This window comes from Grammomys surdaster, unplaced genomic scaffold, assembly GCF_004785775.1.
Source record: "Grammomys surdaster isolate TR1022 unplaced genomic scaffold, NIH_TR_1.0 133, whole genome shotgun sequence".
In the NCBI taxonomy this organism is placed as follows: Eukaryota; Metazoa; Chordata; class Mammalia; order Rodentia; family Muridae; genus Grammomys; species Grammomys surdaster.
The window spans coordinates 275,749-298,524 of NW_021604591.1; the positions used below are offsets into that span (position 1 = coordinate 275,749).

Consider the following 22,776-nt stretch of genomic DNA (forward strand, 5'->3'; position numbering starts at 1 on the left):
CTTCTGATTACTGGTATAACAAGTGTGTACCACTACTCCTGGCAGCATATGCATTTTCTTTTTTTATTTTTTATTTTTATTTTTTACTTTTGTTGTGATTTTTTTTTTGAAATTAATTTTTTACTGGGTATTTTATTTACATTTCAGATGTTTTCCCCTCTCCCCATTACCTCCGCCCCAGAAAACCCCTATCTCATCCCCCCTCCTCCTGCTTCTATGAGGATGTGCCTCCCACCCACCCACCCACCCTCGAATTCCCCCACACTAGGGCATCCAGCCTTCATGGGACCAGGGATGGCTCAGCTGTTAAAGGCTAGGCTCACAACCAAAACTGTAAGAGCCTACACATTTTCTAATGGCCAGACTGCAGCCCTCTGCAGTACATCCAGTAGAGTATTACATGTATTCTAATTATTTACAGATGTGGAAAGTGAATTCAGGGACTAGAGAAGTAACTTGGTGCTTAAGGGCACCTGCTGCTCTTGCAGAGGACCTGAGTCCAGTTCCCAGGACCCACATTTGGCAACTCACAACCACCTGTAACTCCAGTTCCCAGGGGTCAAGTGCTCTCAGGCACACACAAGTTTTCATTTGTGTGATTCTGGTATAATTGAATTTCTATTTGCTGTTTGACTTCCTGTGTGACTTGATGACTTACATTGTTTCAACATTTTCACATGTTGCCAGCCTTCAGTCTTCAAGATGATCTGCTCCTCTTTCTCCAGTGCTTTCCTCTTTTGGAATGATTGTTATTTGGGTTAGGACTGTGTACTAGTCATCTGTATTTTTTTCTGCTCCCTTTCTGACTTAATTTTTTTTACATTGGATGATGATTCTTTATAAGAGGATATGTCTTTGGTTTCATTCTCAAACTGTGCCAGTGTCTCACTATGTAGTCCTGGCTGTCCAGAAATTCGCTGTAGGTGATGTAATGAAAGACTGGTGCGTCGGTGTGTGGGCTAAGTGAGTAGATAAGCTGGTGAGATGTTCAGGAGCAAGGATGGCCAGTGAAGCAATGAGCAAGAGAATACAGGATGCTCAGCTCACTGGGAAGGGATTGGAGCTGCTCAGCTCCTAAAGGCTCCAGTGGGGCTTAGATGGGCTCGAGGCGAAACCCAGCTGTGAGGCGATGGAGACACCATGCACAGCAGACAGTATAGGCCCTCCTTCTGGAACAAGCCCTGCTGTAGAAGACCTGTGTGTGCTGTGGCCATGCAAGGTTTCCACAGCTTCACTTCCCTTGTGGACCAGCAGGGGGCACTTCACCATGCAGCTGTTTCAGTGGAGGCATATGGTGTGACGTTAAAAGGTTTGAGGATGCTGAAAGCCTTCTAGTGCTTTAGGGATTAGAGACTGGGGATTATTACAGCTACTCAAAGGTTGGTATGTTTATTTGGTTTCAGTCAGTCTCCATAACGGCTTCCTCTCTTCCCTAGAGTTAGCCCTTTGAACTACCTGAGGCCAGTTTTAAATGCACTTAGACCTCTCTCATCTGGATTTCCTCAGATCCATTGGTTTGGTTTTGTGTGGGGTTTTTTGTTTGTTTGTTTGTTTGTTTTTGTTTTGGTCAGTGCACAATTGTGCACTTTCCTTTATCATCAGTGTGCATGGCTTCAAAGATTGTCGTTAAGTTTAGTAAATGTATCTATGTTCAGGTTGCAGGGACAGGTTTTGCCCATGGCAAGGTGGCTCAGATGCATGCTGACATTCCTTTTGGCAGCACTGTTTTCCCAGCTGCGAAGACAACTGTGTTCCAGTTTTACTCCCTGAGATTGTCTTGAATACCACCTTACCTTTCAGGTGGAGTGCTGAGAAATCGTGGGCTATATTTGAATAAAATTTCTGTACTTTTACCAAAATATTTGTGCTCACAAAGAGTACAAAAGTTGTACTCTTTGCTGGGTGGTAATGCATGCATTTAATCCCAGCACTTGGGAGGCAGATGCAGGAAGATCTCTTGAATGCCTGGCCAGGCTGGTCTACAGAGCAAGTTCCAGGACTGCCAGGGCTACACAGAGAAAAAACCCTGTCTCAAAAAGCAAACCAAAACAAGTTCTATCTTTTAAGCCTACTTTGGTCACTCATGTATTGTAGCTTTAGTTGATCTTCATGGGAATGAGTGTTCTAGAATATGTATCATGACTGATGCTTACAGTGTGTGTGGTGCTCCCAAGGATTAGATGATAGCTGTGTTCATTTCAGTGTTGCTTCCTTGAAGGACTTCCTATGTTCTCTGTATTCCTCGTGACAAATCTGTGAGGTCCAGAGACATACAAAGCATTAGTAATGGTTCCTCTGTGGCTCTCATCACCAGTCTTTGGAGGATGTAGCTGAGCCTAGGATATTTTTATATCATATACTATATGCTGTGTTCTAGGCATGATAGGACCTTAGATAAGGGCAGGAGCTGTGCTGGGTGATGACAGCCGTGATTCCTGTCTTAGTCCCGTGATATGCTGTACTGGAGTCTTAAAAACTGAAACAGAGTGCAGTTCACTGTGCACAGGGGGCTTAGCATTATGCATGTGCTCTGCCTCTGAGCTGTGTGCCCAGCCTCTCTTCACTATATGCTCATAAAATATGCAGGAACTAGATAAACAATCTTAGAAGAATGAAAATTAGTTGCCTCTGTTAGCTGCCCCTGTTGAAGAATTGGCTCTGTCAGCTTTAGTCCTTAGTGCCATCCTGTGATCCAGGAGCTAATCATTGAGGAAGATACAGGTAACAAGGTCATGCAAACAAACATCTAATGGGCTGGAGTCTATGCTCACAGCTGTGATGAGTGCTTCATCCTACGCTGCTTCCTCTAGTTTATTTAATTCAACAGTTCAACTTACTAATGTTATAAAATCTTGCTATAGTTGTCATTAAACTCAGTCTTGTTTATGAAATAAAAAAGGAGGAGTGGCAGAGAGGAGGCTGCTTGGCAGGAATCTGACATGGGCCAAGGATAAGGAAGTAGGCTTCAGGCAGGAATCTGACATTAGGCTAGAACAAAGAAGTAATTTCAGGCAGGAATCTTAACTCTTAGGCCAGAACAAAGAAGTAATTTCAGGCAGGAATCTAAATTTTAGGCTAGAACAAGGAAGTAGGTTTCAGACATGAAAATGACTTTGGGCTAGGACAGGGAAGTTGGCTCAGATATTTTGGTCATCCTGATAAGCCCTTAGAAACAGTGATCACGGAAGTGTTCCACAAAATTTTGTTTGTTGCCTTGCTTGTTCTTTGACTATTTGTGTTTATTGTCTTGCTTATTCTTTGTCTATTTGCATCTGTTGCTAGTTCCTCAACCTAGAACTGACCTTAATACTTGCATGTAATTAAAATGGTATAAAAGCAAAAAGGAGGAGGGGGGATGGGATAGGGAGGGGAAATAGAGAAATGGGATGGCATCTGAAATGTAAATAAATAAAATACCCAATAAAAGAAAAAGAAAAAAACTAATGTATTTGTCTTGTAGGAGCAAGTGGTAATGAACTTGGACAGCAGACTTCTGATCTTCCCTCTGTACATCTGCTGTAACTTCTTGTATATATCACCAGAAAAAAGAACTGAGAGTAATCGTCACCCAGAAAACCCAGGTCACTGAGGCAGTCATCGGTGGCCAGCTTTAACTTAATGACCTACTGCATTCACGTCCAAGGTGACTAACAGTGACCGGCCTTATGAACTGTGGGACGCTGCAGATGTCCTCATCCTCATTACATTTCTATGCACATATGAAAAAGTATTTTAAAACTAAGAAAGCATCTGTCAAACCATGTATGTTAAAAGGATATCAACTCTTGCTTTAATTTAGTAGCAGTAGAAAATTGCTGTAGGTAAATTTCTCATTTCTTTGCAACAAAATATAAATTTACTTTGAGCTTGACTTTTGATCGTATCTAATGTTAGTGAACTTATTCATCTGTAAATGTGTTCCTGTTTTGTTAAGAGAATGCTAAAGATGTAGTTTGAATGGCCAATCATAAATGCTCTTTCAATTGGTGCCTTTAAAGCTGTCCTTTCATTTTTCAGCCACCCGGTTAGTCTTCTGTTCAGTTGAAATCCTCTCCAATCTCTACTTCTTTTTAACCATCAGATCCTTGTTCATGGTTTGGGAGACTAGGGTTAGGAATTGGTTTTGTTTTTCGTTTTTCTTTTTTTTATTCTAAATGTAAGCATTTTCATATTTTTTTAAACTTTAACTTTCCTACAGTTTTAAATGACAACAAGAATCAGCTTTAGGACTTGAAATAAACTTGAATAAGGGAAATCAGTTTGATTCTGAGGATATTCCTTCGCCTTACGTGCGTGGTCTTGTCTGGCATTCTGTGTACTCTTATGTTATGAATTATTTATACAGATACATCTTCAAACATTTTCATATTCTCTGATAGTTGGAATTTATGTTCAAATTTTAGTTGGGAATCTTGTTTCCTACTTAAGCTCAGGACTTTATAACCTCTGAACTGAGTGCCTTTGAGTCACATACGAAAACAGATTTCATGGTGAATGTACAGGAGGAGCTGGGAACAAAACATTCATGTTAAAACAACTTATTTTTGTCAAGAATAAGATGTATGCTCATCCTGATTTGTATGTGTTGGTTCCTTGTGCTTATTGCTATTGAAAATACCCTTGATTGTTGTCCTCCAGTCAGAGTAAGTGCTTTTGTGGTTGATATATGTTTTTAGTATTTTTTTAAATTGGAATCATTTTTATGTATCTGTTCAAATAATAAATGCTCATTTGAAAAAGGAATAGGCTCCTGTTTAAAGTGAACTAAACTAGTTTTTTGGTTTGTTTGTTTGTTTGTTTGTTTTTTCAAGATAGGGTTTCAAGATAGTCTTGGTTGTTCTGGAACTCACTCTGTAGACCAGGCTGGCTTTGAACTCACAATGATCCACTTGCCTCTGCCTTCCAAGTGCTGGAATTAAAGGGGTGTGCCACTACCACCTGGCTGAAACTATGATTTTTTTTTCTTGAAGTTCAATTTTTTTCCAAGTAATTGGTCCTTTGTGTTTGTTTTGTTTTAAAGCAGGATTCCGTTAAAGACTCGGAGAAAAAAAGCCAGGCTGGAAAACTGAATCAGTGGCTTCTGGGGGAGGAGCTAGAAATCGAGAGAAACCTTGCTCTGAGTTAGGTCACAAGGCAGGAGGCTCAGCTGTGGAAAGCTGCAGGACAGAGTGCCATGTTGGAAGAGCCAGCAGGCTTCAGATTTGGCTGGTAGGAACACAAGATGTAGAAAAGAACCGGTTCTGCTGAGCCCTTACTCTCCAGCACACAGCACCTACTCCCACATGCTTTTAGCTTCAAATGATTTGAATGGTGGCTTTTCTCTCCTGGCAGTGACAGGTTCACAAATTATCCTGTCTTTCAGAATTCCACTACTCTGAATGCCTTCTCCCTTCTAGAATTGTAATATGGAGATTCTAAGGCAGTGGTTGGGTCAGTGAGAGGCTACATTTCTGACTGTGTACACCTGGCTGTGACTATCTCTCCAGCTGCTATCTGTTTTCTTTTAGAAGCATAAGAGATTCCTTTACTCTTCTCTATTATGGAAACAAAAAAACAAAAAAACAGATAAAGCACACATCTGTAATCCCAGCACTCAACAGGCTGAGGCAGGAGAATCTCAAGATTGTAGACTGCTGGGGCTGCATTATAAGACCCTGCTTTAAAACAACATCATCAACAAAAAACAAAACAACAACAAAAATTATATTCAAATATATATTTTACAAATCTTGGAAATTAAAGCATAAATATATCAACAACAAAGACGACCTTTCACTTAGGTCACTGGTCAGCTTGAATTCTGTGTGATTCTGCTGGTTAGCGCACTCTCCTGGTCATTGTCAGCTTACAAAGAGCAGTGTCAGGTGATGGTTGGAGACCATCTTGTGTGGGGACTTTGCACTTGTCAGCCCTTCTACATGGCCTCTGCCAAGTTCTGTTTGAGTTGGGTTTTTATTAAATGTTAAAAGCTAGAAAACTAGCCACCCACAATAATTTCTTTGGTTCTTTAATCAGTTAAGAGAATATATGCCGGGCAGTGGTAGTGCATGCCTTTAATCCCAGCACTTGGGAGCCAGAGGCAGGAGGATTTCTGAGTCCGAAGCAAGCCTGGTCTACAGAGTGAGTTCCAGGTCAGCCAGGGCTACAGAGAAACCCTGTCTCGAAAAACCAAAAGAAAGAAAGAAAGAAAGGAAGGAAGGAAGGAAGGAAGGAAGGAAGGAAGGAAGGAAGGAAGGAAGGAAGAAAGGAAAGAAAGAAAGAAAGAAAGAAAGAAAGAAAGAAAGAAAGAAAGAAAGAAAGAAAGAGAAAGAAAGGAAAGAAAATATATTGTAGTTATTTTATTTTTTGGGTTTTTTTAGAATTATTTATTTATGTATATAAGTACACTGTAGCTGTCTTCAAACACACCAGAGGAGGGCATCAGATCTCATTATAGATGGGATAGATGCTTGTGAGCCACCGTGTGGTTGCTGAGAATTGAACTCAGGACCTCTGGAAGAGCAGTCAGCTGCTGAGCTGTCCCTCCAGCCCCCATAGTGTAGTTTCATACTGGATTATTACAGAGGGACATGGATGAATGCGCAAACAAACGCACACACTTCCTCTCCTTTCTAAGGATTTGCCTTGAGCCTTGGCAAAATGGTAAGCAAATGAAAGCCACAGTGGCCACCAACTTTTAGGGTTAGATTTTCTTCACATGGGCTCTCACTGTGTAGTCCAAGCTGACCTCAAACTCAAGATCTTTGTGCCTACACTTCCCCAGTGTCTGTGCCTCCCAAGTGCTGAGGTTACACACTGCCCTGCTCAGTACACACTGGAAGTGTAGTCTCTTATGTATTAAAGTTGTGTCATGTGTGAGAGGTGATGAAGCCCTTGGCCTTGGTGAACCAGTGCAGCTTTTGTAGAGTGGTGCCCTACCTTCTCCTTTGTAGTTCTCACACAACGTGATGCACTCTGGCCCCTTGATACCAGAACCTCAATGGTGTTCATTGTAAGTTACCCAGTCTCTGCTGTTATGCTCAGCAGACTGCAACACCCACCCAGATATATGTCCTTATCTCCTGAGTGTTTTCTTTAATTAGTCTCTCTGTTACCATAAATTGTCCTCGGAAGAAACCCAAATCTACTTCTCTCCTACCCCTAAAACTTTGCAGAGGCTCCACATGTGCCCCAGGTCTCACCACCCTTTGGTGTACAGAGACCCGCCCCCCCACCTCCAGCTCACATTCCCCTTTGTTTTCTGGCTGGTTTCTACTCATCCTTTGTTTCTGGAAGCTCTTCTGCCTGACCCTCCCCCTTGCTTGTGCCTTCCTGCTGCCCTGTTCCTTGTGGCTACACTTCTGGAATGTTCTCTAACCCTCTCACACCTACAAGCCTCTCAAACTTATATACCTTTGATACATAGGTATGCAGTACATGTGAATAGTGTGACTAATTGGGATGTTTTCTGATGTTTCCACACCTCCTGCATTGCTGAGAGGCCAACCACCTTAAAACCCAGTGCTAGGGCACCAGTGGACCCCTTCACATGTGCATCTACACAAAGCAGCCAGTCCAAACCTTACTTCCCAACCACTTCTTTTAATTTTTTTTAAAGGTTGATGCATGTGTATGAATGTTTTCCCTGCATGTGTGCACAATATGTGTGCCTGATGTTGGGCATTGGGTCTCCTGGAATGGAATCATGAATGATTGTGAACCATCATATGGGTGACTGGGAACTGAACCCCAGTCCTCTGAAAGAAAAAGTGTTCTTAATTGATCAGCCATAGGCTAGCTCTGTTGTCTCTTTAAGCCAATCGTGAAGCCAGGCCAGTGTCTCCTGCTTTAATCACTCACGGACTAGGCACCAGATGACACAGATCACGCCTCCCGGGGCCTGCTGTGATAATTTAAAAACTAGCTGTCTATTGCATGACTTGGAGAAACGTAATGGATAGTGTCAGTTGTCACCTAAATGGGATTTAAAATCACCATGGAAACTAATCTCAGCATATCTCTTTGTGGGGGATTATGTCTATATGAGGTTGGGGTATGGTGTGAGAGCTACAGAGGAGAAGGTAAGGCGCCTCTCTACAAAAGCTGGTTCACTTGTCTCTCATACATCACACTTGCCAACTTTAATGCATAAGGGAATACATTTCCTAAATAGTACGGAATACTATTCTGTGACTCAGGGTCTCTCGGACTGTACAAAAAGGAGGAAGGCTGAACCTACAGCATTCAACATTCTTTGCTTCCTGACTACAGATGTGGCTGTAACCAGCCACCTCAAGGTCCTGTTGCTATGCCTTACCTGTCATGTTGGACTCTGCAGTGGAACTGTGAGCCAAAATGAAGCCTGCCTTCTGTAAGCTACTTGTGCTAAGCATTTTGTCACAGCAGTGAACAGCATCAACAAATAACTAACACAGACACGAGCTGAGCAACACATCATAGGCTCACATCTGCTATGCAGACAGGCTGGTCTGCAGCTTGCAGAGGTCCGCTTGTTACTGCCTCTAGAATGCAGGATGGACAGCATTTGCCATCGTGCCAGGCTTGTGTTCATTGTACTTAAGAGTTTAACTATCAAAACAGAATCTGGGTTTTCCCACAAGTTGACATATAATCAGGTTCTCGGAGTAGAATAAATGTACACAGAAGGAGCCCCACTGAATTAATAAGGTGGCACTTACGGGCAAGAGAGTGTGGCACAAGAGCCTTCAAATAGAAGAAGCACCCTTTCACTGGCTTCTGTGTGTCTCCCATGTGAACACCCATCATGTTATGAATGTTGCAAACAAACCCTTACTTTCTCAGTAAGCATTGCCAAAAGGGGTGTGTATGTGTGTGTGTTTGTGTGTGTGTGTGTATGTGTGTGTGTTCAAACTGGTGAGATGGCTAAGCAGGTAACAGTGCTTGGCAGCATGCCTATATGTACCTATGCGTGTATACATGTAGGAACAAATTTGTATTCATGCCACAGTGAAATAGTACATAGCACAGAAGGTAATCTCAGCTCTCAGGAATATTATTCCCAGAAACCCTCCTGGAAGATCAAATTAGTCTGAGTGGCCTTTTATCCCTCTATAACACACTGGACACTATCCACGCTATGAAAAGGTCTCGTCATCTGCTTCGATGATGAAGATGGCACGCCTCTTGGCAGAGCCCACGTCATTCCCTGTTTCACCCCAATGCTGCGGGAGTGCAGTATCCAACATCCAGCAGGCATTCCCAAGTGTCTGTTAAACTAACTTCATCGTACTTCCCAACCACTTCTGAAAATGTGAAGAGACTGAAGTATTTGCATTACATGAGCCAAGCCCTGGCAAGGAAGGGGGGCATATCTCCGATGACCCATCACCCCCATGTAGCCTCACTCTCTTCTTCCCTCTAACACAATGCTCTGGCTTCCTCAAATCCCCCTCTTGCATTGTGGACAGTGACTTCAACTGTCCATGTGTTTATCCAAGATTATCCCTAAAACTTCCTTCTAAGTGACTCCTAATGCTCCTTCACAGCTTGACACATATTATGCCATACTCTCAAAAATATGGAAAAAAATTCAGGCCTCATGGCAGAAATTCTAGTTTATTTGGGCTCAGGTATAAAAGAGGCTGTACAAAAATGTATGTATTTAATTGTATTTCATTTTATTTTTTTTAAAGTTTTTGTTCTGAGTTGTTGTTTTTTTTTAAGTTTTTGTTCTAAAAGCCAGGCCTTAGCCTTTGACTGGCAACGGTTGGCAAAAGCATGGGTTCTGTCAGCAGAGGCTGCAGGCTTTCCCATTCACTGTATACATGTTGTACTGCAAAAGGCCCATCCTTTTGAGGACAAAGGAGCCTTTCCTCTTCTTTTTTGTGCATCATAAAGCCTTTCATTTAGAAGATTATGGCAACATCTGGAAGGTTCTTTTCAGGAGTCTGATGGAGCCTTTACTTACAAAAGTAAAGGGGCTGAAGAGATGGCAGAATACAGTGGGTAGAGCATTTGCTGCTCATTTTCTCAGTGCCTACTGTCAGGAGGTTCTAAATGGCCCTAATGGTTCTAATTGTATGGAATTCAAGCCCTCTTCTAGGCTCTAGGGACACCCACATACATACAAAAATAAAACAAATCTCAAATCGCCATAGTAGTAGTTTAGGGTACAATCTCGGTGCATCATTTGAGAAAACATAAAGCTGACTTAATAAGAATTACGTGCAAAAGTCAAAAATCAGCTCATGCTGATTAGAATTCGTGTGGCCTGACGTTGTGATGCACCCTTTTAATCCCAACACTTGGGAGGCAGAGGCAGGCGGATCTCTGAGTTGGAAGTCAGCCTGGTCTACAGAGTGAGTTCCAGGACAGTCAGGACGACATAGTGAAACCTGTCTCAAAAACACACAACAAAAAAGAATTAATGTGATGTATTTTATAAGTGAGGAGAAACGCTGAGGAAACAGGAAAAACTGTGCTGGGTGGAGCGATACACAGCTAGGTGAGTTTTCCAGGAAGACAAAGGGGTAAATCCCGACAAGAAGAAATAAGAAATACTAACTTGAAGAAGTGATACCCGCTACCAGTTCTTCCCGGAACTTCAGGCCCTGGGGCGACATCCGGGGGCAGGACTTAAGTAATCGGTTTGCTGGAGCCGCCGGAACCCTTGCAACGCACTCTGCTGGTTTCCAGTCGGCCAGCAAAATCAACTTCCGGCTGCTCCGGAAGTTGTGGGCTCGTTTCCGGGGCGGTCGGAGGAGAAGGAGGAGGACTCCGATGGGTCGAAGTCGTAGCCGCTCCCCGCGTAGGGGTGAGTTCAGAAAATCTCGCGGCTTGGGACGGTGACAGGTGCTACCCACGTCCTCGGCCCCGAAGGACTGGGAGAGTGCGGGACGGGACGAGGCCGGAGCCTGCTATCCTCAGTCCCGCCCTGAATTCCACAGTCCCTTCCCTTAGCTTCTGGGAGACTGCATAAATCATAAATCAGCCCGCTTTTCTCTAGTCCAATTCCCGTAGTCATCTTAGGTAACTTTACCTTGAAGAATTGGTGTGAGAATTAACGTCATCCTCCATAACATTCAGCATGTGATTGCCTTGGCTCACAAATGCTTACAGAATGTTAGTGCCCTGCCTAAGTCATTAGTTGGAAGTGTTTGAGACCGCATATCCTAATGTCTTCTGTACCCCGGCCACTGAGAGTACAGGACTGAGGCTGTGTAAAGTGGGACTTTGGGACAAACTCAGAGGATTTCTGTGCCCTTAGCCATGTTAAGGGATTAGAATTAGTCTCTAGATGTTTAGAACAAGGCTCACCTTCAACTGGCATATCCTCAATTTTCTCACTAGGAACCATGGCCTCAAGCAAATTGAGCCTTCGAAGTGCTGTAAATTTTTCAATAGATTGGATTACCTTTTGGGGGAAAATACCTGTTTTGTAGCATTATGCTTTACTTTGACCAGTTTACTTATTAGTACAAGACATGGTAGATTGAACAAGTAGGGGAACACCCTCATGCACAGCCATACTTTAAAAAAAAAACACAATTTTTTTTCAAAATATTCTGATTGAAAAGCTAATCTAATTGGATATTAAGCTGTTGTATAAACGATGGAAATATGGGTGATTTTTAAATATAGCACATTGTTTGATTTAAAGTAATTTAAGTGTTGTTATGTGTTGAAATGTTAGTAGGTGTGTGTGTGTTTGTGTTCAAGAGAACTGAACCTAGTGCCTCACAAATGCAAGGCAAGTGCTCTGTTCCTGTGCAATACCCCCAACCCTTTGTTTTCCACCCACACAGGGCTTTACCATATCAGAGGTTGGCCTTGAATGATTGCTTTTTCTGCCTCCACTTCCCCAGTCCTGGTGTTACAGGTGTGTGCCACTCTGCACAAGACTTACTTCTTGTTTGTTTTTTGAGCCGGTGTTTCTCTGTCACTTAGCTGTGCCTGTTCTGGAGCTCATGGACTGGCCTTGACTCCACAGAGATGGGCCTGCCTCTTCCCTGAGTACCATACTCAGCTGACTTTTTTTTTTTTAACTGTTCATTGTGACTACTGCATTATACTTCAATAGGACAGCTCTAGGTGTTCCAATTAACCTTTAGCTCTGCTATTTCTGTGTTTGTTAGAACGTAGGCGGTCCCGATCCACATCTCGGGATCGAGAAAGAAGACGTCGAGAAAGGTCCAGGTCCAGAGAGAGAGATCGAAGAAGGAGCCGCTCAAGATCTCCACACCGAAGACGATCCAGGTGAATGTAGACAGCAAATAAAACAAAACAACAACAAAAAGAAAAACCCTGAAGCTTGACAACAAGGATGCAGAGAACACAAAGCCCAGGAGATGCCCCTGACTTTGCCTTTGTCACTTAAAAGAGGACTCTAGTTTCGTGAAATGGCAAAGTTTAATCACACAATATTCTAGAGCTAGCATTTCTCTTGGCAAATGGTTTAATTACACTATATCAGAGCATAGTCTTTTAAAAAAGATGTTCATCTTATTTTCTATGTGTGGGTGTTTAGCCTTCATGTATGTCTGTACCTGGTACATCAGAAACAAGTTCCAGACTAGACTGTGAGCTGTGCTATAGCTGCTAGGGCCCATTTCTACTGGAAGGGCAGCCAGTGGTTTTAACCGCTGAGCCATTGTCTCCAGCCCTAGGGAGTTCTCTGTAAGAGCAATGAGGAATAATGAATGAAACCCCCTTAGAGTGGTATTTGGCAGAGTAAGAGATTTAAGTATGTGCTCAACAACCAGTGACCCACAGGGAGGTAGGGACTCTTCAAAGAGAAGGATATTTGTTAGAAGTGCGTGCGCGTGTATGTGTGTGTGTGTATGTGTATTCATTTTTTAAATTTCTTATTGCATTTGAAGGTGTGCAGGTGTGCATGTGAACATCAGGGACAACTTGGAAGTCACTTTTCTCCTTTCACTGAATGCGCCCTGGAATCAACTCAGGCTGTCCAACATTCTTACCTCTGCAACCGTCTCACTGTCCTATTACCAACTTTCTTTTAAAATATTCTTAATTTGTGTGTGTGTATATGTGTGCCTACATGCAAATACGCACATCTACATGAGTTTTACATGTACCGAATACACGTCTGTAGGTGCCTATGGAGGCCAAAGGGTGTCAGATTCCAGGAACTGCAGTTGTTGGTGACTGGGAACCATCTTCTGCAAAAGCAGTACTTGCTCTTAGCTCTGTCTAGCTCATCTTAGAAATTTTGAAGGTGTATAGGTCTCACAAAACTTTTCTAGACTTAATCATTGATAACTTTTGGATAAAAGTTTTTCTTCCAACCATCAGAGAACCCAGGTAGAACCTTCCTATGTCTGCTCTAAAGGATGGACTCTGGTCTCTGTAGCCTGGCTTTGTTCAGTTTCCCCTGTTAGAAACCCGTGGAAGACTATACAGATCAGTGGAATTGCTTTGCATGTGTGTCTCTAACATCTTTACTTCCTGAACGTTAGGTCTCCAAGACGACATCGATCCACATCCCCCTCCCCTTCTCGACTGAAAGAAAGAAGAGATGAGGAAAAGAAAGAAACTAAAGAAACAAAGAACAAAGAACGTCAGATTACTGGTAATATCACTGGATAAGCAGACTTGTTTAGATCATTTCAGTCCTATTAAAAGTTTAATTTTGAAGCCAGGCAGTGGTGGCGCCCGTCTTTAATCTCAGCAGTTCAGAGCCAGAGGCAGGCAGATCTCTGAGTTCAAGGCCAGCCTGGTCTACAAAGTGACTTCCAAGACAGGGCTACAAAAAGAAACCTTGTCAGGGGAAAGAAAAGTGTAATTTTGAGCATGTAAATATTAACCTTTTATATGGTTCATTGTGTATGATCTTGAGATTTTATTTTAATTATACAGTAGTGAGTGTCCAGTGTATGTGTTGGTTCTGATTTAGGAAAGATATTTTTAAAAACATGAAAAAATTTTATTTGGGAATATATTCAAAACTTGATGGTGTCACATCTGATGTTAAAGGCTCTGTGGAGATCTCACGATGGGCACTTTGGCACATCACAGTTGATAGGAATCTTTCTTGTTAGATTCACCTTTCTTTTATTTGTTCTTTGCTGGTGAGGTGAAGCCTGTACAAGTTCATTGCTTCTCTTTTCATTTGTACAGATGTGCATCCAGATGTGCATCCAGATGTGCATCCAGATATACGATAATAGAGTTCAAAACCTTGGGTTTTTTTGTTTTGTTTTGTTTTGTTTTGTTTTGTTTTGTTTTGTTTTGTTGTAGAGGAAGATCTGGAGGGTAAAACGGAAGAAGAAATAGAAATGATGAAATTAATGGGATTTGCCTCTTTTGACTCCACAAAAGTAAGTAAAACCTGGAACCAGTTACACGGTCCTAGGTTATCTTCTCCTTACACCCGTCCTGGTTTTCCATATTCTTTTGCTGTCGCTAATAACTTCTTCCACAGGCACAACTTATTTTGTTGTACAGTTTTTGAGGGGTGTAAACACTGCAGAGGAAGCACCAACGCTGCATTCTGGGCATGCCCAGCACAGGCTTCAAGGGTGTGTAGTGGCAAGTGCTTTTCACGTATGAGGGTACAAGATATATGGTGGAGACTTCCAGTGACTGCCCGAGGCTAGCTGTGGTGGGGCTTTGGGGTGAACTCAGGATTTCTATGTCCTTATCTATCCATCTTAAGGGGTAGAGCCTATAGATGGTTCAAACAAGGTGGTGGTAGTGACTCTTAACTCTTGCCTTAGTCACCCTAGTGCTGGGATTAACAAGCAAGAATTTTGGTCCACAATCTTTATTTATTTATTTGTTTGTTTACTTATTTATAGACAAGATAGCACTTAGCCTAGGCTGGCCTCAGACTTGTTACATAGTCAAGGAAGACCTTGAGCTTTTGGTTTACCTCTGTATCCCAAGTGATGAGATTTACAGACAGGCACCACCATGCCCAGTTTATGTGGTGCTGGAGATTGAACCCGTGGCTTCACAAATACTATGTAAGCGCTCTACCATCAGAGGTAAATCTCTAAGCAAAAGCAAGGATTTTTTATTTATTTATTTATTTTTTTGTTCTTCGAGACAGGGTTTCTCTGTGTAGCCCTGGCTGTCCTGGGACTCACTCTGTAGACCAGGCTCGCCTCGAACTCTGGAACTCAGAAATCCACCTGCCTCTGCCTCCCAAGTGCTGAGATTAAAGGCGTGCGCCACCACTGCCCGGCAAAAGCAAGGATTTTAAATAGGGGTGACATGAAACTGTGTTGCAGGAAGACCATGGGGACACTGTGGAGGACAGATGAGAGATGTGGTAGATTCAGAACAGGGAGGGCAGCTCAGTTGTGCAAATGAACTATCAAAATAATCTACTTCTGTTGGTCCTGGCTCATTAAGTTGTTGATAGGTGAGGTCATCTTAGGTGCTCTAAGGCTTTCTTTCTAATTCCTGTGACAGTCTGGAGCACTCACCAGTGTCCATTTAAGAGTGCCAAGACAGTGTTGAGAGGGACAGAAGTAAGGACCAGCTCTTCTTCCTTTTCTTCAGTGTATAAATAGCACCAAGGGGCAGTTCTGTGTTACCCCTCTCCCCTGCCCTTGCCCTGCCTGCCGGTCTCCTCCTCCCTACTTTAGTCCCATTTGACTTTCCTGTCACGTGTGTTCTACTGACTTCTTTTCCCAAAGAGCCCCCTCTCTTATGATCCCCTTTAGTTTCATGACTGGTCCATTCTCCAATACTTGTATATGCTCGCGCATACATAAAAAAATAACATTTAAGATTTGCATATGAGAAAATATATCTGTCTCTTTGAGCCTAGTTATTTCACTGAATAGAATAATTTCTAGTTCCATTCATTTTCTTGTAAATGACTTGATTTGGGGTTTGTTTGTTTGTTTTGGGTTTTTTGGTTTGGACTAGGTTCTTTGTTTGTTCTGTTTTGTTTTTGGTCTTTCAAGGCAGGGTTTTTTTGAGTAGCCTTGGCTGTCCTGGTCCTGGGACTACCCCTGTAGATTCAGCTAGCCTCGAATTCACAGAGATCTGCCTGCCTCTGCCTTCCAAATGCTGGGATTAAAGGCATGTGCTAACACTACCTCCTTGATTTTGTTTTTCATGGCTGTATAAAATTCCATTGTGTCTATTTATCACATTGGCTTTACTCATTTGTCTGTTAGTGGACATCTGGGCTGGCTCTGTTTCCTGGTTACGGTGAGTAGCATGGCAGTAGACATGGATGAGTTAGTATCTCTGATGGGAGAGCTAGAAAACATTGCTAAGGCAGAAGTGGTATTGCTTTCAGTTGTTTTGGAAGCTTCCAAACTGACTTCCATAGTTCCAGTTTACACTCCCACTAGCAATGAGGAAGGGTTTCCTTTGCCCATATCCTTGCCAATATTCAGTGTTGTTTGTTTTATTTTTTTTCTTTGAGTGTTTATGAGTGTCTTGCCTGTGGGTGTGTACATGTACTACATGCATGCCTGCTGCCTGTGTATGTTAAAAGTGCACACTAGATCCCCTGAAACTGGACTACAGACTGTTGGACTTGCCATGTATGTACGCAGAACCACACCTGGGTCCTCTGGAAGAGGAGTAAGTGCTCCTAACTGCTGAGCCATCTCTCCAGCCTGTCATTTGGCTTTTGATAATAGCTAATCTGACTAGGGTAAGATGAAGTAGTTTTAATTTATATTTCCCTGATGATTAAAGATACATATTTATTGGCCATCTGTGGGTTTTTTTCCTTTGGGGAATTGTCTTCAGTTCATTATCTCATTTTTTGAGTGATTTTCTCTAGTTTGGTGTTTAACTGTTGCAGTTCTATGTATTCTGTTGATGTGAATGTTCCACTTCATGTGTAGCTGGCAAGGATTCTAGTTTCTGAGCTCTGTAGACTGTCTCTTCAGGTTGCTGATAGTTTCCTCCACCACAGAGCTTTCTAATATAATATGTATGCCCACCTGCCAGTGTTGTGGAGTTGTTTCTTGGGCTTTATAGGCCCTCTGTCCTGTAACTATATCTTGAAGTGTTTTCCTCTCTAAGCTCTTGCTTTTGCAATGGTTATGTAAACTCCATTTTAGAATTTAACACTATTAATGTCGTGTTGCAGCTTTTTGTCTTTGAACATAACAGATCCTCTTATCCGTGTCTTGTTGTTGATTGAGACAGTCGTGATCCCTCCTGCTTTAATCTCCCAAATCCTGTGATTCTGGGGGTGTGGCAACACACCCAACTCAAGTCCTCCTTTTATTCAGAGTATTTGATAATATGTATTATAATCATTATTAATATGTGTCTAACAAATAACAGTACTTACAGAGTGACACTATTATGATTTTACTATTCTTAGAATAGTAGCAAAGGAGCTTGGTTTTTGGTCTTGTCATTGCCTGGTTCATATTTGTAATTCCTGAGGGTTGTAAAGGTCTCCAGACACTGACTTAGTATAGTCAGAAGAGCTTTGCTTGTAAAGGAGACATTAAGTAAGCATTCTTAGATGCTGTAAAATGCAGTGTAGCACAATACGAGAGCAACTTGGGTCAGGGCTCTTCTTTGGTCTGGTTTGGCTCAATGCATGATGGGTCATTTATGTGGTTATTTTCTAACCACTTCACATAGATGTTGATTTGGCTTCATGTCTGTCAGTTAAAGTCTCTCGGCTCATTCATTCTCCTTTTATTAAACATTCATAGTTTCCTTATTTTTACTAATGGATAATTTTCTCTCCCACATGCATGAGAATGGTGTTAGCAATGTGCAGCTCTCCAAAAGCTTCCAAAAAATGAGAGTGTGCTCAGTGAGACGGTGGGTGTGATGTTCCTTTGAAAGGCTAGTCTTTCCAGGTCTTGCAAACTGCCTGTTCTTAGGAGCTCAAGTGATAACATCTCAGGAGTTTGTTCAGTATCGCTGCTTTCCTGAAAACTTCTTTGAAAATAGGAGTAGAAAATTAAGTCCAAAGTGGGGCTTAGGAAATGGTTCTGTTCATAAAGTGCTGACTGTGCAAGTATAAGACCTGAGTGTGAATCCCAGCACTTGGGAGGCAGAGGCAGGCGGATTTCTGAGTTCGAGGCCAGCCTGGTCTACAGAGTGAGTTCCAGGACAGCCAGGGCTACACAGAGAAACCCTGTCTCAAAAAAAAACAAAAACCAAACAAATAAAAAAAGACCTGAGTTTGGATCCCCAGCACTGACAGAAAACAAAACAAAGCAGGTTCTGAAGCACACACCTGTGACCTCAGCAGGGGAGCAAGGACAAGCACAAATGGATAGGGAGATAGATGGCTAGACGTGCTGGCAGCCACTCGAGCAGGACTGACAGGTTCCAGTGAGAGCTCTCATCTCAAGTGAGGTAGAGAGCCAGTGAGATGGCTCAGTGCTGTGTACAAGTGAGCAGCATACAGAAGTTAAGTGTAAAAACATTTAAAAGATGGAGAGCAACCGAGGAAGACACCCAACATAGAGCTCTGGCCTGTGCATAAATGCACACACATGTTCATGCACACCTGCATTAACATATATATGTGAGCATGCACACACACATAATTCCATACACAAAGGAAGAAAGAAAATTAGTCACAAATATTTAATCTTAGCTCCTATTTCAAATGTGTGAGCTCAGTTGTACACACTTCAGTGATGAGAGTCCCTGGATTTATCCTAATGTAGATGTTCGGTAATGTGCCACACTGATAGTCACATTCCTAATGCCCGTGTGTTTTGTTGCATTGGTTAGTGACATATTAAGCTAGCGTTTTTCTAAATTTTTGCAAGTACAGTGGCCTCGGGCCTGAGAGTATAACCTCCATCAAAAAGCTAGCTACAGCCTCAAGCCACACTTGGTGGCACATGTCTGTAATCCTAGCACTTAGGCAGAGGAAATCAGGAAATTCAGGTAATCGTCGGTTACATATTGAGGCTGGCCTGGGCTGCTAGAGTCCATCTGAAAACTAACATATAAGCAAAAAGCAGCAGCTTGCAGTTTTAGGAGAAAGCACAGTATTGCAGGGTAACACATATGGTGTTTCAAGGAAGACACAGTTGACATTGATACTACTCAGATTAGAAAAGACAGTGGTGCTGTCAGCAACTGGATCATTGGGATTAAATCTTGACCAGTGGACAGCACCCAAATAGCTAAAAGCTGGCTGGGGGCAGGGAAGGTAACTCAAACAAGAGGAACAGCATGGAGGCAAGAGGCTGCGTAGAGTCTGGATCCGTGAGAAGGGAGATTACATTTGGAAAGCCGACAGCTCCGGCTCAGCTTGTGCCTACTCCAAGTTTCACTTCCTGATTTAAATGTTAGAGTCAATCTCTGTGCGAGAGATGGGAATTAAACATACAGAAAATTGTCCCAGCTTGATTTGAGAACATTATGAGCCAAGGTTAAAGTGTGTGTAAATGAGAACTTCGATCTTGTTTCAAAAGAGTCTTTGAAGGAAGTTAGAATATACTTCTGTGCCTTGCACATCACATGAAAACTGAATGCTTGGGCTGGAGAGATGGCTCAGCAGTTAAGAGCACAGTTAAGTTCAATTCCCAGCAACCACGTGGCTCACAACCATCTGTAATGGGATCTGATGCCCTCTTCTGGTATGTCTGAAGATAGCTACAGTGTACACTGAGTACCTCCCAGCCCCAAATGGATGCTTATTTGTACACTGTATTGATACTTAGGTGTGAACAGAATTGTAACACTTGAAAGTTCATGGGCTGTTCTCTGGGGCTGACTATCTCTCCTTCATTGGGCCTTTTCCTGGAATGGCTTTTGCCACCCAAGATGCACCTGCTATATCCCCTCTGTGAGCTGGGTATTTAATATGGCCGTCTTGTTTCTCTCCAGGGGAAGAAGGTAGACGGCTCTGTAAATGCCTATGCTATCAACGTGTCTCAGAAGAGGAAATACAGGTACACATGTTCCCCAGGCTATGTGTGCTTGTGCTTGAGCTGAAAGAATGTTATTACAGGATTATTGTATTTAGGAGATGTTGGCTTTTCCACAGCTTACACATGTGTGCTTGCTACCTCACTTGGGTGTCCCCCACATCTCATCTTTTGAGACATATAGACAAAGATAAACATGACCCAGTCCTTGGTCCTCTGCTGCCCAGATGTTGGGATTACAAGCATCTGCCACGAAGATTGCCCCTATGAAATATACTGTTTTTGTTGTTTGGATTCTGATGTGTTAAAATGTCCTTCCAATTTATATGTTAGCAGCTAGCTCTGACCATTATTGCCTTGAGGTGGGGTCTCTGAACCTGAAGCTCATAACTCTGTCTAGACTGGTCAGTGAGCTCTCTTTTCCCACTGCTGGGTTATAGGCTATGCGCCCATGCCCAGTCTTTTACGTTCCTCATTCCTGGAAGGCCACTCTTACCCACTGAACCGTCATCTCCTTGGCCCCGTTTTTGAGAGCAGGGTCTCAGTGTCTCCCAGGCTGGGCTTGAACTCACAATCCTTGCACCTTCGCCCCAACAGTGCTGGTGATTCTAGGTACATACCATCACACACAGATAAAATATTGCCATTTGAGAAAGTGCTGTTAGTTTGAATTCTTGAAGTATGTTTTTATTATACTTTTAAAATGAGCCCAAAATTCAAAAAATACTATTCTCTTTTTATCATAGGCAGTACATGAATCGAAAAGGCGGATTCAACAGACCTCTGGATTTTATCGCATGAGACTTGAGGGTTGGATGGAGGATTTTCTCCCCTTCGCCTGGGTCAGAGAGTATTTTATGTTTTGTATTTAATACACATCAAACAGGATCTTGATTCTTCCTTCTTATAAAGTAAGAAAGTCTTATTTATGACACCCAGCTTACTTACTTTCCGAGGCAGTGTCCCTGGCGTGGCCACCAGCCCATTGTCTGTCCTCGTTCCTTTGAAACTGTGTGTGCTTTCCTCTTGGATGCTTGCTAGGTGTTCTTGAAAACTGAAAGTAAATTACATACATCTCCCCAATAAAACAATGTTTCTACCCATTTTATATCCATTTGACAAATATCGTTATTACTATATTAAGAAGTCTCCCTAGATACTTTCTTTTTCTACACATAGACTTGTTTTGTTTTGAGACAAAGTCTTGTTATGTAGCCCAGACTAGCCTTGAAATTGGGGCACACTGCCTCCCTCTAGCTCCATGTTGCTGGGATTACCAATATGTCCCCATGCCAGCTTATCTTGATTCTTGGTAGTTTAAAAGCTGGAAGAATGGAAAATGTATAGCTTTGGATTTTTGTATATTCTTTTCATTTCAAAATATACTATGTTCAGTAACAAGAGCCATACGTGTTTACTATGAAACTGGTTTAGAGAACCAGACAGCAAAAGAAAAACCCAACTGTCCTGTAATCTACAGCAGGAACATTTTGTGTTTGTCTTTTCAGGCTCTTATGGGCATATATTTCTTATCCCACCCATGAGATAATAAGTAAAATGTCCATTCAGTCCTCCCCTAACCCTTGCCTCATTTACTACTAACACTGTTTGCTTGCTTGTTTGTTTGTTTGTTTGTTTGTTTGTTTCGAGACAGGGTTTCTCTGTGTAGCCCTGGCTGTCTTGACGCTCACTCTGTAGACTAGGCTGGCCTTGAACTCAGATCACCTGCCTCTGCCTCCTGAGAACTGGAATTAAAGGCCTGTGCTACTACTGCCAGGCTTTACTAGGAACATTTTTATGCTCATATTGTTGTTTAGAGATATAGCATCCTGTGGCTTTTTAGTTGTACCATAATGGATCAACCTTTTTTGATGCCTTGATATCTAGTACAAGGTTACATGTCCACTCAGAGACAACCTATAAGTGCATAAACATGTTTTTGTATGTGTCAGCTTCAGAGGGACGTTGGCTGTGCCACTGCTCTTAGCAAAGCCTTCATTGGGCAGCATGGGTAAAGTCCCTCTATTTTATTACAGCTGGACTGTGGTTTATTATAGCCCCCATTAATGCTAACATTCAGATTATTTCTAATCTTTTGGAATTTTAAACAATTCTAGAATTGTTTGTGTCTCATGGTTTTGAATTTTTTTTAAAGAATTATTTATTTATTTTATGTATGTGAGTATACAGACACACCAGAAGAGGGCATCAGATCTCATTATAGATGGTTGTAAGCCACCATGTGGTTGCTGGGAATTGAACTCAGGACCTCTGGAAGAGTAGTCAGTGCTCTTAACCACTGAGCCATCTCTCCAGCCCAGGTTTTGTATTTTTTTGACTATATCTTTTATGTCCTTGTTAATTTTTTGGTAAGTATATACAGTAATGGGTCTTGTTGGGCATTTCCATGATCTTTATCATTTTGCTTTGTTTTTTATTCACTTTCCCTATCTCTGCCTCCTCCTAATGGTCTCTTTCCTCCCTCTGCTTTCATATAGTGGATATTCCAGTACCTTCTCTTCTCCCTTCTACCCTCTCCAGATCTCTTCCTCCCCTTTCACAGTCCCTTTTATACATTCATGATGACCCCACTCACATGTATGTAAACGTGTACTTAAATTTAAGTCTAGATTTCACATGGAAGAGAAAGCGTGGAATATTCAGGTAGCTTATTTCACTTAGCATAATGATCTCCTCGTCCCTTGGGTTAGATTTTTAAATCTAAGAGGAAATGGGGTTGCAGTGGTTAGGACCTTATCCTCTAACAGGCTGCTCTCTTCCAGGGGCACACTTTATGTCAGATCTTCTAAGAATCCGTGTGTTGGCACGCCCAGGGCTTTGTCCTTTGACTCAATACCTCCTGGGGCCTTTAAATGTCTCCCACATGGCCTTGGATATTTGCGCCAGGTTGGGCCTCCATAATCTGAAGCCTTGCTTGTGCCTACAGCATCAGGCACCT

The 22,776-nt window shown here is 42.3% G+C and overlaps 2 protein-coding genes across 2 annotated transcripts in view; both read left to right on the forward strand.

The window, feature by feature from the left end:
* The window catches only part of Gmcl1 (germ cell-less 1, spermatogenesis associated), a 41,599-nt gene extending 36,856 nt beyond the window's left edge, over positions 1 to 4,743 (forward strand). Inside the window, exon 14 of the mRNA XM_028762391.1 lies at positions 3,461 to 4,743. Within this exon, the coding sequence (XP_028618224.1) occupies positions 3,461 to 3,589 (129 nt within the window). The 3' untranslated portion in view covers positions 3,590 to 4,743. The remainder of the gene's footprint in view (positions 1 to 3,460) is intronic.
* Positions 4,744 to 10,704: 5,961 nt separating this feature from the next.
* Positions 10,705 to 20,925, forward strand: Snrnp27 (small nuclear ribonucleoprotein U4/U6.U5 subunit 27). The gene is made up of 6 exons (XM_028762414.1): positions 10,705 to 10,774; positions 12,096 to 12,216; positions 13,440 to 13,552; positions 14,221 to 14,300; positions 19,777 to 19,841; positions 20,564 to 20,925. Exons 1-6 carry the CDS (start codon positions 10,741 to 10,743, stop codon positions 20,616 to 20,618), a joined length of 468 nt encoding a protein of 155 aa, XP_028618247.1. The 5' UTR covers positions 10,705 to 10,740; the 3' UTR covers positions 20,619 to 20,925.
* The last annotated feature ends 1,851 nt before the right edge of the window (positions 20,926 to 22,776 follow it).